This window comes from Rhincodon typus, chromosome 27 (assembly GCF_021869965.1).
Source record: "Rhincodon typus isolate 14 chromosome 27, sRhiTyp1.1, whole genome shotgun sequence".
In the NCBI taxonomy this organism is placed as follows: Eukaryota; Metazoa; Chordata; class Chondrichthyes; order Orectolobiformes; family Rhincodontidae; genus Rhincodon; species Rhincodon typus.
In genome coordinates this window covers 5,964,289-5,979,358 of record NC_063358.1, presented here as the reverse complement: position 1 = coordinate 5,979,358, position 15,070 = coordinate 5,964,289, and the positions used below count along the sequence as shown (strand labels likewise).

Genomic DNA, 15,070 nt, shown 5'->3' with positions numbered 1-15,070 from the left:
TTGGTCAATTTAATTTCACTCACTTAACTAAATCTAGAAAATAAAACCAGTACTAATAATGAAGAGTAGGATACTACTGGATCATTGTAAAATCCCAGATATAGTAAGAACTGCAGATGCTGGAGAATCCGAGACAACAAGGTGCAGAGCTGGATGAACACAGCAGGCTAAGCAGCATCATAGGAGCAGGAAGGCTGACGTTTCGGGCCTAGACCCTTCATCAGAAAAGGGAGGGAGGAGGGTAACTTCTTCAGGCTAGGCATTCTTAGAAGAGGCTTCGCAGTGGGGTTAAAATTGAATCAGAGATAGTAGGAACTGCAGATGCTGGAGAATCCGAGACAACAAGGTGCAGGGCTGGATGAACACAGCAGGCTAAGCAGCATCATAGGAGCAAGAAGGCTGACGTTTCGGGCCTAGACCCTTCATCAGAAAAGGGAGGGAGGAGGGTAACTTCTTCAGGCTAGGCATCCTTAGAAGAGGCTTCGCAGTGGGGTTAAAATTGAATCAGAGATAATAGGAACTGCAGATGCTGGAGAATCCAAGACAACAAGGTGCAGAGCTGGATGAACACAGCAGGCTAAGCATTCTATGATGCTGCTTGGCCTGCTGTGTTCGTCCAGCTCTGCACCTTGTTGTCATTGTAAAATCCCAACTGGTTCAGGAATGAGTTTTAGGAAAGGAAACCTAACGTTCTTGCCTGGTTTAGCTTATATGTGACTCCAGACACAACAATGTGGTTGGCTCACCTCTCCCTTCCGAAATGGCCCAGCAAGGCACTCAGCTGTCATCAGTTCCTGTGGGGCACCACAGCACGGGCAATAAAACACTGGCCTTCCTAGGGGCATCCACTTCCACAGTAAGAAAAATGGTGCTTTTAGACCGCTGCAGCCCAGTCTTGAGAAATGGAAATAAATAAGTCAGGTGACTACAATGCAAATTTTGTGATTTGGGTGTCAGTGGATTTGGCTGAATGCCTGGCTCACAGTCAAATAATCTGTTGATATGACCATGTGTCAGGCACAGGTGGAGCCCTGCAGGTAGCAAACAACCAGTTCATGAAAGGTTGGGAGAAAGATCTCTGTTTGTGTGGAAGTGTAACGGTTCAATCAATAGAGGGCACTGGTGTGTTGTTTATAGTAACTCATCTTAATTCCACTTTATGTCAAAGGCTAGATTTTTGAGCAGTTTAAATGAACAAATTCTACATTTTTTGAAATCAGTGCAATTCTGTTGATGTAAAAATGTTTGACAGCACAAAGTTGTGTTATCAAAATGTTAATGTGTAGGAATCAATGCAATGAACTGCATGCTCTTTCAGGGCATTACAACTTTTATTCCACTTTTCTGAGAGCAGTACTGTGCAAGTTTTCCACAGTTCTAACCTACAGGTTGCTTTCCATTTTGATTCACTGTCTTGCTTGCACACTCACATTTCTGTCTTCGGCCTGCAGCACTGTATCAGTGAAACCCTGTGCATGCCTGAGAAACTGCCCCATATCTTCCAGTTAGGCATTTTACAGCCTTCTGGACTCAACATTGTGTTCAATAACTTTAGACCATGCACGCATTTCTCCGTTTTAATTTTTAAAAATTAATTCATGAGACGTATTCATGACTGGCTGGGCCAGTTTTAATTGCCAGTCACTAATTGCAGTTCAGAAGGTGATGGCTAGCCACCTTCTTGAACAACTGTAGTCTATGTGCTACAGGTAGACCCACAATACCGTTAGGTAGGGAGTTCCAGGATTCTGACATGGTGACACTGGAGGAATGACGATATATTTCCAAGTCGGGATGGTGATTGGCTTGGAGGAGAACTGGCAGGTGGTGGCATATCCACGTATCTGCTGTCCTTGTCCTTCTAGGTGGAAGTGGGCATTGATTTGCAAGGTGCTGTCTAAGGAGCTTTGTTGTTTGACTCTTTCTTGCCAAGTGTCAGTCTGTAGCTTGTTTTCACGTTTGCTTTGAGGCACACCTGTTCATTATTCTGCTACTAACACATTTGAATTCAATAAAAATCTGGCCATTAACCACTATTGATCATCATAAAACTGCGTCTAGTTCACTCATGCCCTTTACAGAAGGAAGTCTGCCATCTTTACCTGGTCTAGTACCCACAGTAATGTGATGTGATTGACTTTTAACTGCCACTGATGCCTTCATCCCATGAACGACTGTGGGAAATAGGATGTTATTGCCTTGCAGACTTAGAAAAGCAGAATTCACTCTCCTTGAATTAAGTATATAACGATGATTAAAACTGAAACAGCAATTAGTAATATTGCCTTCACATCAAATAACACTGAAATAAATGCACACTTTAAAAATTGAATAAATAACCACTGGAAACAATCTTTGCAAAAATGTGTTCTCCTAGCTCAGCATGTGTTCTGTGATCTCTTCCAGAGTTGATCTGTAATCAAGTTTTGCACAATTCTCTTTTAAAACCACACCAACAGCTTTATCGATTGCTCTGTTTGTGAAGCTAATGTGTAACTAAATCAGAGACCAGGAGAAGGTCTAAGGTTTAATCAGTAAGCTGTGCTGAGTTGGCTCATTTCACCTCCTAGTGATAGACAGTAGTTAACCTGGTCCAGTGGGGAAAATTGATCAGCCAGGTTTACCAATCACTGTGTCAGAATTGACCATTGGAAGGCATTATTGCATTGGGGTGGGGATCATATGGCCCGTCTGTGGTGGCCTAGACGACACCCTTCCAAGTCTCCTTGCCTGGGTTCACACAAGAACTTAATCCAAGCTCTGGTGGGCTGGTGAAGCAAATAGAACCCCACCATGAAACATTACCTTCAAAGAAGGAGGACAGAATGTTGGCAGAAACAGATTTAGTTTCACAAGTTCTTTGCTCATCTGTAACCATCGGGTCTCTGCAAACTGTGCCCATGCTCAGACAAATGCCATTTTGCAACCATTACAAAGCCTTGCATTTACATTTTGCCTATTGGAAACTAATGACTACAAGTTAAACTGGCTTCAATGGGACAATGTCTTACTGTAGGAAACCTTTGTAGGTGGCCAAACTGAAGTTCCTTTTATTTCAATTTCAATTATGCTTTATGACCTAAGCATTACTTTTAATAAAGTGGAAACTTTTCATTTCACTCGTGTGGGAAACCACAATTTCATTTTTGATGCTGAGCAGTACAGTTGGTAACTGACATGAATTGTGTTGTACAGAGCATTGATATATGCACAGCAGAACATTGCTGTTTCTCAATGAGTGGGTGAATCATTTAAGCCACAACAAACCAAATGCATGGATCTCCTAGCAGTATTTTTCCTGCATCTTGATGCAACTTTTGTTTAAAGATCTGAATTTGAAAATGATAATTCTATTGTATTCATCTTGGATCTCAATTCAGATATATAATCAAAGTACCAAGCCAGCATTGGTACAACACTTAATGTATCATCAATAACTTTGGTCAAAACTAATGTAACCATCTTTATGGTGTATGAGGGGAGGTGATGGTCTAGTGGTATTGTCGCTGGACTGTTAATCCAGAGAGCCAGATAATGTTCTGGGGATCCAGGTTTGAATCCTGCCATGGCAGATGGTGGAATTTGAATTCAATAAATATCTGGAATTAAGACACTAATGATGACTATGAATTGATTGTTAGGGGAAAAACCCATCTGATTCACTAATGTCCTTTAGGGAAGGAAACTGCCATCCTTACTTCGTCTGACCTATGTGTGACTCCAGACCCACAGCAATGTGGTTGACTCTTAACTGCCCTCTGGGCAATTAGGGATGGGCAATAAATGCTGCCTGGCCAGTGATGCCCTCATCCCATGAGTAAGGAAGAAAGCATACTTGTCAGCATAGGTTTTTGTTAAAACTCTCATGTCTGAGTGAAAACATTGAATTTCTAACTTCATTCAAGGACTTGAATATATAATCTCGGCTAACACTTTAACACTAGTGCTGAAGGAATGCCATCTCTTGAATGAATGTGAAAATCCAAGGTCCCATCCAGTTGTTCAGCTGGATGTCAGAAGATCCCAGGATATCAAAGAGAAGGAACTCTCTTGGTGTTCTGATCAACACTAATCTCTGCAACATCATCAAAGCAGATTAACTGCTCATTTATCTAATTGCCATTTCTGGGATCTTGTTGTGCATGTATTGGTTGTATTTTTAAAAATTCATGCATGGGATATGAGCATCCCTGGCAGATCAGGGTTCACCCTTGAGAAATTGGCAATGAGCCACCTTCTTGAACTAGTGCAGTCCATCTGGTGGTGCTGTTAAGGAAAGAATTCCAGGATTTTGTTCCTGCAATGACAAGGGAACCGCAATATAATTCTAATTCAGGATGATGTGTGACTAACAGGGAAGTTGCTGATGTTGGTATTCTCTGCATCTGCTCTTCTTGGCCTTCTGGGTGGTAGAGGGTGCAGATTTGAAAGGTGCTGGCGAAGGAACTTCCGAAATTTGCTGTAGTGACATCCTGTGGAGGGAGTCAGTGTTGAGTGAATGGTGAATGTGGTGCTGGTCAAGCAGACTTCTTTGTCCCGATGGTGTCAAGATTCTTGAACGTTGTTGCTGCTGTAGCACTCCTGCCAAGTGAGAACATTCTATCACACTTCCAACTTGTGCCTTGTACATAGTGGATAGGCTTTAAGAAATTAGTAAATTTTACTTGTGAAACAACAGTGATTGCTCTTAAAAGGAGACATTCTTTTGGGACAATCTGAGGATCTGCAAGGCAGTGTATTAATATGTTAATGTATGTTATATATTGTTACTGTAAGTGCTATAACAAACATATTTATTTTGAAAGAGAAATTATGCAAAATCCATAACATTCAGATCATATTAAACAAAGGACGAGATTCCTTCCTCCACAACAGAGTCTGGCTGGATAAGATTTGTGATTGTGAAGCTTACACAATACACTTGGAAAGTGCTAACACAATGAAGAGGATAATTTCAATTGGAAGGCAGCATCTTCATCACCATGACAAGCTCTAGGCCTCTGGAAGCTGCCACTGATTTTGCCACCTTGAATGTTTGCACAGGAGAGATACACTTGAAATCAAACTGAAGCTGATTGTGCATCTTTATTTAGGTACTTTAGTTATACTGACTCAATACTGACATGGCCTAATACCAGTTTCACTATGACAGTTGGTTCATGGAAATTTATCAAGATTTTTTAAAGAAAAATTCCTTCATCTGTTTAATCAACAAACTGCCACTCTTCATAATTTGACCATGATAGCAATATTAGATAAAATCATAGAATCCCTACAGTCCAGAAGCAGGCCATTTGGCCCAATGAGCCCACACCTATCCTCCAAAGAGCATCCCTACCCCTCCTACCCTATCCCCATAACTCTGCATTTCCCATAGCCAATCCACCTAACCTGCACACTATGGGCAATTTAGCATGGGCAATCCACCTAACCTTTGGAACATGGGAGATAACCAGAGCACCTGGAGGAAACCCACGCAGACACGAGAACGTTGCAGACTCCATGCAGCCAGTCACCCGAGGGTGGAATCGAACCAGGTCCTTGGTGTTGTGAGGCAACAGTGCTAAGCACAGAGCCACTGTGCCAATGTAAGGAAGGTCTTCATTTGCTATTAAAACACACGCAATTTCCAACAGAAATGACAGGAAAATTAGTTATCAAGAACTGGATCTGGCTGTTATTCCACCTCCTTAGCCCATGGTTATTTAAGTAAATTGTCACCCTTCAATTGCTACCTGAAAATTAAAATCAGCAAATATATTAGGAAGATATTCCTGCATTGGCTGAGGTTACTATGAAGATCCTGCCCTCTCAACCTTGATCCTTGCCTGAGATGTGGTGACCTTCAGGTTAAACCCACCACAAGTCTTCTCTTTAATAAGAGAGCAGCCCTTCGGTCTTCTGGAACTATGCTGACAACTTATATTAGAGATCAAACATGAACTTCTTTTGCTCTGAACCGGAGCTTTACATTGAGCAGCAGCATCATCAATTAGGCTATTGAAAAAAGTATGATAGTTTAAAACACGATCTAAGCAGACTGACAAAATAGTTGTTTTAACCTGTCAACGTAAGTATGTCATTTTGACAACTTTCAATTTATTAAATTATGTAGCCAACTGCTGCTGCTCATTATCTACACCTGCCAGATCTATGCCAAAGAATGCCACACTAGTCTGACTTGTGCCATCCTCACACATCCAGTGTAACATTAGGGCTATTACTCATCTTTATTGTAAAGTCCTGCCATTCACAGGGATTATATTCTTGGAAAACTTGACAAACGGTAAATTTGCAAATGGTGAATATATTTTATAATGGCAGTCAGCTGGATGCGTTTCAACCATCCAAGGCTTTGATGTTTACAGTATACAGAAGATAGAAAACAATAAATAAAATGTTTGGAGTATGCATGAATATGCCCTACTGGAGAACGTATGTTAAATATTAAGAAACACATAAAATTTATCACAGCTACTCTTATTGTAAGACTGTGCTGCAAAAGACAATCATCATCACAACAATGAAAACCCAGCAACACCCAAACAACACCCTGAAAACCAAATGGCATATGACACATATAGAGTGCACACTTTGTAATCCAGGAAATACAGAACAGTACATCATGGACCCCTTCCATATCTTTTTTTACATTTATTTCTGAGCTTTTCTTTTGACATTTTCTTCAATATTTCTTCTATATTTTTCCAAAAATCACAGATAAATAACCATTGGATGTGCGGTGAGTAAAATGGTATACAGAATATTTTGCATGGCTAAGCAAATTTGGGAAAGGCAGGACTTTGTGTTTATACCTCGTGATGGATGGTTAGTGCTCGCTGGAAAGTACAAGTATCACACTCAACAGTTAAATGGGATCTGCTCATTAGACTAGCACTTATTGTTTCGGTTTAGGCAATTTGATGAGATGTAAGCTTTTATAAGATACTTTCCCTCTTTGAGTACACACTCTGTGATACGGAAAATGCCCTGAGAAAACCCATGCTTTCCATTTCATGTGTGGTTCTGTGATAGATCAGTAAAGACTCATCACTGGAGTTTCATATATTCCAGAAAAATTAAACTGGTAATATAGTAAAAAAATAGTAATTTCTACAATGAGGTGATGTAGTCTAATACTACACAATTGAGTAACTCTTTTGAGAACTATAGAGAAGTTAATAACAGCTTTTTAAATGTTGTTTTCAAAATGATACATCTTACAAAAAATTGTATTCACCTGTATCCTGTTTATACATTATATACAATTCATTACCACAGGAAAGTATCAAAGGGCATGGCCTGGTCTCTCACAGCCTAACTGTAAAACAGCACATTACTAAAAGTAACACACAGCTGCAGAAATCATTTCAATCCGTCCAAATCCCTAGGTGTGTTACTTGCCTTGAAATACATCCCAGTGTGATAGTTACTGTTTTCATGCAAATATCTAAAATACAGAAGTTGGAACGGAGTGGAATATTTTGGAACGGAGTGGAATATTTTTATGTATGAAAGGATATCAGGGATGTACATTGTTTATTTGAACATTTGATACAGGAAATAACACAAATCGTGGGATTTATTTGCTTTGTATATGCTTTTGTTTTCCTGTTGAAAGGAGTTAAATCTTTACTTTTTCTGCCAAAACAGTTACTTAATTTAAATGTGTTTGTGATTTTAGTTGAAACATTCAGTAAATGAGAAGTACAGATCCAGGTTATTCTTGACAATTGTTGCATGCTTTATCATCTAGTTTTAATTATTGGTGGATATGGAAGGCAAATTGCTTTTGTGAACTTACCAGGCCACCCCCCACATTGCAACCTCCATCCTATGGAGGTGCTGTTGTCTACCACTGCTCAGACTGTGTAGTTGTTGCATGGTTTTCATTGTGTGAAATAATTGGATCTAATAATTTATTTTGGGAAAACAAGAGGTGCAATATGGCACTGTAATGGTGATTGATTCACATGGATGTGCTTATCTCCCACTTTTTAAAAAAAAAATCTCACTTCACCTTAAGGTGATAATCAGTCTTGAGTAACCATGCCAACTTCAACTCGGCCTCGAGTTGCGATAAAATTTTAATAGTAGCGTATACTTGGGTATAGCATCACCCTTATTTTCTGTGATTCTTCCCTTTGTTATAAAATGCCATATCCATTGAACAATGCCATGGGAAATATGCTACAAAATTCAACTTTTTCAGTTAACATTCATCAAGTTATTCAATTCTGACCTTGCAGCCTTCCTTCTATGTAATTTAACAAGACTAAAAAAAAAGCTGTGTAACAATTATAGTGTGCAAACATGCCTGACTAAAGTCCATTTAAATCAAATATTAGTCTCAAAATTGATATTTAAAGTCTGTAGACAGTTTGCTTTGCTTCACCTACTTTCATTAAGGTTGTACACATTTCCGGTAGGTATATAACAAAAACAGGAAACTGGTGGTTTCGTGTTTGTTTGAAAAGAAGTGCAGGAGGAATGCTTGATCAAGCATTCCACACAGACTTCATAGGGTTAATCTACATCAGCAAAAATAAACCCTGAGCAGTGTACCTCATTTACATAGAAAAAAGTCAACAGCCTCCAGTTGAAGGCAAACAGCTACAACATCTGCAATCAATTCGGAGGCCATTTGTAATAGTTTATACAATGTATTTAACAGGTATAGTTAGCCATTAGTTAAGCTTTACAAAATACATTTTAATCATGAATGTCAACATCCAGTGATTTTTCTATTACCAAATTTTTGTTTATACATTGGATGACGCAGACATCATTTGGAAATTTCTGTATGGCTATTGTGCACAAATCATTGAAATTACATTATCAAGACATCCTAAAGATTCAATGGATGAATACACCAACCAGTGTAGACTAGAGTAGGTAGATTCTAACTTCAATCCTTGCAATAAATGAATTGACCTGCTTTTTACATAAGGCTTAAGCAGGGCATTAGTGTGACTGAGTCAAAGCATGGGTCTAACAAGGATAGTGGCCAAAGTAGATTTTCAAATTTATTAAGGTCAACTCTCAGAACAAATTATTCCCCCTGCCCCCACCAAGTCCACCTGACAGGCAGCCTTAATGAATCTGACAAATTTACCCATATCTTGACAGCATCATAATTAAAAGCAGCTTTACATAAAGTCAGCTAGGTAGTTGTAAAGATATTACGGTTGGCCACTATCTCCAAAAAAGAAAAACAAGTTAATGAACTAAGTTGCAAATCCTGCTGCACAGAAACTTTGTATAACTTGCCATCATTTAATTTCAGTTTGAACAAACAAACGTCGAGATGTAGCTGTGATAGAGAACTACAAGTATTTAAAAACTGGCATTAATTCAGTGTTTGTGAGAAAATTGGAAGATTACAGAGCACCGTTGAAGTATTATGGATAAATGATCAGATTGCTGAATTTCTGCAGCCTAACCAGCAAGAAAACCAGAAACAGCAAGGAAGATTAAAGCTAATCAGAATGATTTACAACAGTTCCAGTTTGAACTAGGGCACCAATGGTAGAAGTGACTGCAACAAACTCTTTTGGGATTATATTCCAATAAGATTATGCATTTTAACTGTCACTTTCATTTAATGAGGTCACATTCGTATTATATTATCAGAATTGTACTGTCAGTAAGCTAACAGAACTGATTAAGAGGGGAGATATACCAGGGAGACAATTAGGCTTTTTGACCAAGAATAATTTGAAGACATTTTTTAAAAAAAAAACCCACAAATTTTAAAACCTGTAAGGCTTCCTCATACATGCATGAAACTTACAATACACGAAGTTGAATAACAGACTACTTTTAGTACTTTTGTCTTCAGCTTGTATTAGGAAATAGAAATTGAAACTGAGACATTTATATCTACTCACAAAAAGAACCACCTGCAGCCCAAGTGACCAGTGTTTGAAATACAAAAAAAAATGCAGTGTTCATAGTTTAATCATTAAACTACCTACATAATTCACCAGCAGAAAATGAAACACATTTTACACTTTTGAATTTACAGGCTTTAAGATTTATTTTAGAGAAGGATGTGTTGGATTTAATAAATCTAACAAAATACTGAAATCAGGATGGACGGTAATATTTGCTTGGCAGATCTGACATCTTCCCTAAAGGATTATACAATTATTACTTAAATAGAACTTTGCTTCAGAGCATCAGTAATTAGTTACTGAATCATAGTACAGAAGAGGCCCTTCAGCCCAGAGTCTCTGCCAAAAAAAAACACTATTACTACTTTCCCAAATTAGACCGATAGCCTTGTATGTTAGGCAAGTATTCATCCAAGTACTTGGAAAACGTTGAGATTGCCCATACAGTTACCCTCCCAGGTAGTACATTCCAGTCTCACACCACCCTCTGGGTGAAAAGATTTTTCCCTCAAATTCCCTCCAAGAATTAAGAGGTGAAAAGGTAGGTTGTTATTACCTTTCAACTAAAGGGTCACACAGTTAAAGCAAAATATCAAAGATGGCTTTTTTAAAAAAAAACTATTCTTGACACAATTAGGTTAGGGATCATGAACCTCTCATGCAGAGTTCATTAGTTGTGACTTGAAGTTATTTGGTGATAAAAGTCTGCATTAAGTCAGCTATTGCAACAAAGTTCTAAAATTGGATATCCCCGCACGTTACTGCAACCCTTGAAGTTTTTTTAAAAAAAAAGTTACCAAAATTCAAACTCAAGTTTAACTACAGAAGGTTTCATAACTTGTCTACAGAATACCTGATGTCTTATTGTTTCTGCTTTGACCCATTTCCCTCAAGGCCTAGTCTTTGGAACTAGGAATATCACGCAAAATGATTGCAGGAGCAACAACAAAAAAAAGTTCGCAGTAACTTCAAAAGAAAAAAGTCTTTATTCGTTTTTTTTTGTCTCGCTTCATCGATCAACAATGAGGAGTTGCAATTCTCTATCCTGAACAGTGGGTGGCGGAAGCAACTGGCAGTAGTCGAAATTAAACACTCCCAAAAAAAAGCGAAAAAATCCAGCGGTCAAACATAAAGTACAACTCGACTTTACACTGATCTTGTTCATAAAATAGTTATACATGATTGCATCCGTCACAAACAGCTCCACTCTCAAAGTCTACCTTGTTTGAAAATATTTATACACGACACAGCTAATACTCTGCAGAGTTTTCAAATTTTAGGTCGGAACAATGGTGCAAGTTCTGAGCAGACACAGTCTCAAGTAATTCCTTTAACAGGCAGCAATGCTGTTCCTTTAGAGAGAAACAATGTCCCTTTTTGCAGCTGGAATTCCACTTTCCCACGTCCCACCCACCCCCCCCCAAAATTGCTGGCTATGTTCTAATCAAAAAGCATTTTCAATCAAATTACAATCAAAGTTACAGACAGCAAGTCACCGTGCCAATCAGCATAGTTAAAACGATCAGATTGAAATTGCACCGAAGCCTCTCTCGTAAAAAGGGGAAAGAAAAATTGCTTGGGAATGTTTTGCTGTTGAGAACTGGATTAATTCTGGATCAGTCTCGGTTCCAGGTCGTTTGAGCATTCTCACCCCACCCGACCCTCAAAAGAAAAAGACACTCCCCAAAGGACAGCTGCCTGTTTAAAGGGACAACAGTGATGCCGAGGCGTATGAAGGTGGACAGCGTCCACGTTCCCAAAAAAAAACGAACGAGGCCGCCCCCTTTTCGTTTCTTGCTGCCAGGTTTATGAGGGCTTGTTGTAAGGAGCTGACTGGTTACCTCTCCCACCCATTCCCTCCCTCCCTCCCTCCTTCCCCGGCTAAAAACAGAAAGGGGCAGGCCGTTCTCAACAGCTCACGGTGCTCGGCTGCTGCTTGTTGACAAAGTCTGAAATGAAATCGAACTCATTCTGTCCCAGCCAGAGTTCCGGGAGCTCCTGAATGCGATCCAAGCCGAGCTCCAACACCAGAGATGTTAATACGTCCTCATCAATGAGGTCGGTGTCCATAACGTTCAGGGAGAGAGAGGGGGCTGTAACGTGTTGGATCCCAGGCAGAGGGGTCGGGTTCATGGGATTCCGGTACTGTTGGCTGGTGCTAACCATCCCGTTATTCATCCCAATCAGCGGGTGATTGTGGTATTGGTTGTTCAGTTTTTGCAAGTGCATAGTAGCCATGAGCTGCTGAGGGCTCAGAGTCCCCAGAAACTGTTGCTGCTGTTGCTGCTGAGTGCTGTACATCACGTTGGTGGACATTGGATGGTGGGTCATCTGTCCGGGCAGGTTGCTCACCCCGGGACGAGCTCTCATACCCCCGTTCGAGTCTATACTGGCCCCTCCGTAGTGCAGGAGCTGAGCGCCGGGGTGGTCTCGCCTTAATCCGGGTTGAGGGTGTTGCGGGTTCTGCAGTCCGCTTATCCCCATGCGGTAAGTCTGGAGTCCGTTCGTAGCATCAGGAAACCGCCCGGGATTCATTGACACCATCATGTGCTCCGCCATACCGAGAGAGAAGATGCAAGCAAAGGAGAGGAGAGAGACACTGCAAAATAAAGAAAAAACACACCAGAGACATTATAACCCGGACTGATCATGTACATGTTTATCCACACAGACACACACACAGCGTTTCCAAACTGTGTTGGAAATGCATTCATTCAACTAAAAGAAAAAAACTTTTACAGCTGCAATTTCACCAGCAGAATAATGAAAGCCAAGCTCTGAAACTGATTCCCCAAAGGTTCGTTGCTTGGTTAACCTTCAAATTTCATGACGGGGCATTTCAGAATTAACACGCACACACACAAAAGTACAACTGGGAGAAAGCGAGCGAGCAAAGAGAAACATTCCCTACCTTAACAAGCCTCTTTCTCTTACAGAATACAACACTGCAAAAAGAGGAAAAACTCAAATGATAAAACCGCAGTCGCTTATGAAATTTCGTACATTACACTAATTATTAAAATTCACTTGCACCGAGCTCCTTAAGCGTGCCTCTGGTTACTGGAGCAGATAGAGATTATATACTGTTCAGGGAAACGCGGGGTGGAGTTTACAAACGTCTTGTACTTGAGGCTGATTGGCTTGACGACGACGCGTAAACGTATTATTTTAACTTTGGTATCACCCAGAGCGTTCGATAAGCTCCTGTTTACTTTTTCTCTGACCAATGATTGGCCTCCCTCCTCCCCACTTTGAGTTTCCTGAATGCATCAAATTGACTCCCTACCGCCTGTTTGTTTTTAATTAAAGGAGTAAGCGTCAGAACGTCGAATTATTTACATTACAGTTTGCCACGAAATATGCCTGCAAGTGCTGTCCTTCCTAAAAGAAAATAAAGTGGGGGAACAAGCACATTAAAATTGAACAAATTATTTAAATGAGGTTGTAGTAAAAAAGTTACATTTATGACTGTGCACGCCTGTTTGGCGCTAGCTAGCCTGCAGTGACACGGTCAGTACAGCAAGAGGAAGACTGTGAATAAAGATTAGCAATTGGGACGAATAAATAAACCGAAGGTTAAAGTACAAATTGCAGTTCTACCTTTGAGAATTGACCTCGAAAGTGAACAACAAAAAAAAATTAAAATGCCCGTGTCCAGACCAGCTTGACAATCCCTCATCTCCAGGAATACACAGAGTCACAAGGCTTGGTTTAAGGCAGTTTATTTTGCAAAGCACTATCTGTTAAGTACTAAAATTACATTGCATTTAACTTGACAATTTATCTTATTCTCCTTTATTTGGTTGCACCCTGTTATCTAAACTAACTGGGTCAATGTCATTCCTTGAAATTGCTTAATAATGGTCAGGTACTTACCTCCCCATTGCTCAAATCAATCTAGAGAAGTAAAGCCAGCTTTAGTGGAATTGCCATTCATAAAGAATATGAATTCATGCAATCGTTTATGTTCGTTGCTTGATTGGATAATCTATCAATTTTATGATATTTGCAAGCAAGTGATGGCCTGTCACTTTATGTTTTACAGTTGACATTGCGAAAACGTTAGCAGAGCAATTTCGAAACAGCAGTGTGGGTACTGTATTATAAATACATGGATAAATATGCCTACTGTACGTTGTATATTGTGCACTGAAATATGCACCTGTACATTGGCGCAACTCGCAATCTTATAATTCTTTGAAAATAGGAGATTCTCGCAGTGAACTTTGTGTATGACATTCCCATTCGGTGGAGCAAGATCGTAGGTTTCCAGTTCCAGACCTTTCTGGAGGCTAAGAAACGTTTAACGTCTTTGACTATTGTCACGGAGAAGGCGTCAAAACTTTGCACCAAGTTGCAGTTGTAATGTGACAAAGCTTTCACGGGAAATGGCCTGTTCGAGTTCGTAAAGTGAAGACAAACTGCTCTCAGGATATAAGAGACAACAAGGTGCAGGGCTGGATGAACACAGCAGGCCAAGCAGGATATAAGGATGGCTTTACCGCACGTTTTGCCACACAGCACCGAGGCAAATCGGTGGCGGGGGAGGGGGGCGCGGGTTGGTGGTGAAAGGAGGTTTTCGTTTCATCCTAAGTGTAAATTGGTGCTTGAATTTTGAACGCAAGTTTCAAGAGTCTGCTACCACCCACAAGGATTGCAAGTCATTGACAAAGCAGCGTTCTGAATTTTGCACCACGTTGGTAATGTAAACAGAGGGAGAAAAACAAAGTACTATCAAAAGATCAAAACATTCTGGTTTTCGGTCAGGTTGTGTATTACCGAACGCAAAGTTTCTTGTTCTTGCAAATTGCATCGTGGTGTCTGAAAGTATGTTAGCAGCATTTGCTTGGGGTTCGGATTTTCAGTTTGGCTGATTACACAAAGACCCTGAGCAACAACAACAAAAAGTGAATAGCTGCATCTGCCTGCTCAACATATTCCCTCTTTTCATCCTCCTCCTTTAATCTCCTGTACCACCAGCTGCTTCTTTGATTTAAAAAGAAAGTGTGCTCTGAAGATATCCTGACATTATCACAACATTGTCCTTTTTTGACACATTGTTCTTCTCTGAACACATCACAGCAAATAAAACCGAAATAAAGAATTGCATTTAGATATTTTTGTCACAATCTCAGGATGATATATGACCACAAAACGTAGGAGCAGAGTCAGCT

At 40.0% G+C, this 15,070-nt stretch overlaps 1 protein-coding gene across 1 annotated transcript; it reads right to left on the bottom strand.

Annotated features, from left to right (window-relative positions):
• Nucleotides 1–10,863: 10,863 nt before the first annotated feature.
• Nucleotides 10,864–12,970, bottom strand: cited4b (Cbp/p300-interacting transactivator, with Glu/Asp-rich carboxy-terminal domain, 4b). The gene is made up of 2 exons (XM_048613035.1): nucleotides 12,808–12,970; nucleotides 10,864–12,495 (listed from the first exon to the last, which is right to left on the bottom strand). Exon 2 carries the CDS (start codon nucleotides 12,453–12,455, stop codon nucleotides 11,805–11,807), a length of 651 nt encoding a protein of 216 aa, XP_048468992.1. The 5' UTR covers nucleotides 12,456–12,495; nucleotides 12,808–12,970; the 3' UTR covers nucleotides 10,864–11,804.
• Between the last annotated feature and the right edge of the window lie 2,100 nt (nucleotides 12,971–15,070).

Excerpts from the sequence above, each read along its gene's own strand:
- cited4b (XM_048613035.1), bottom strand. The coding sequence starts at position 12,455 with ATGGCGGAGCACATGATGGTGTCAATGAATCCCGGGCGGTTTCCTGAT.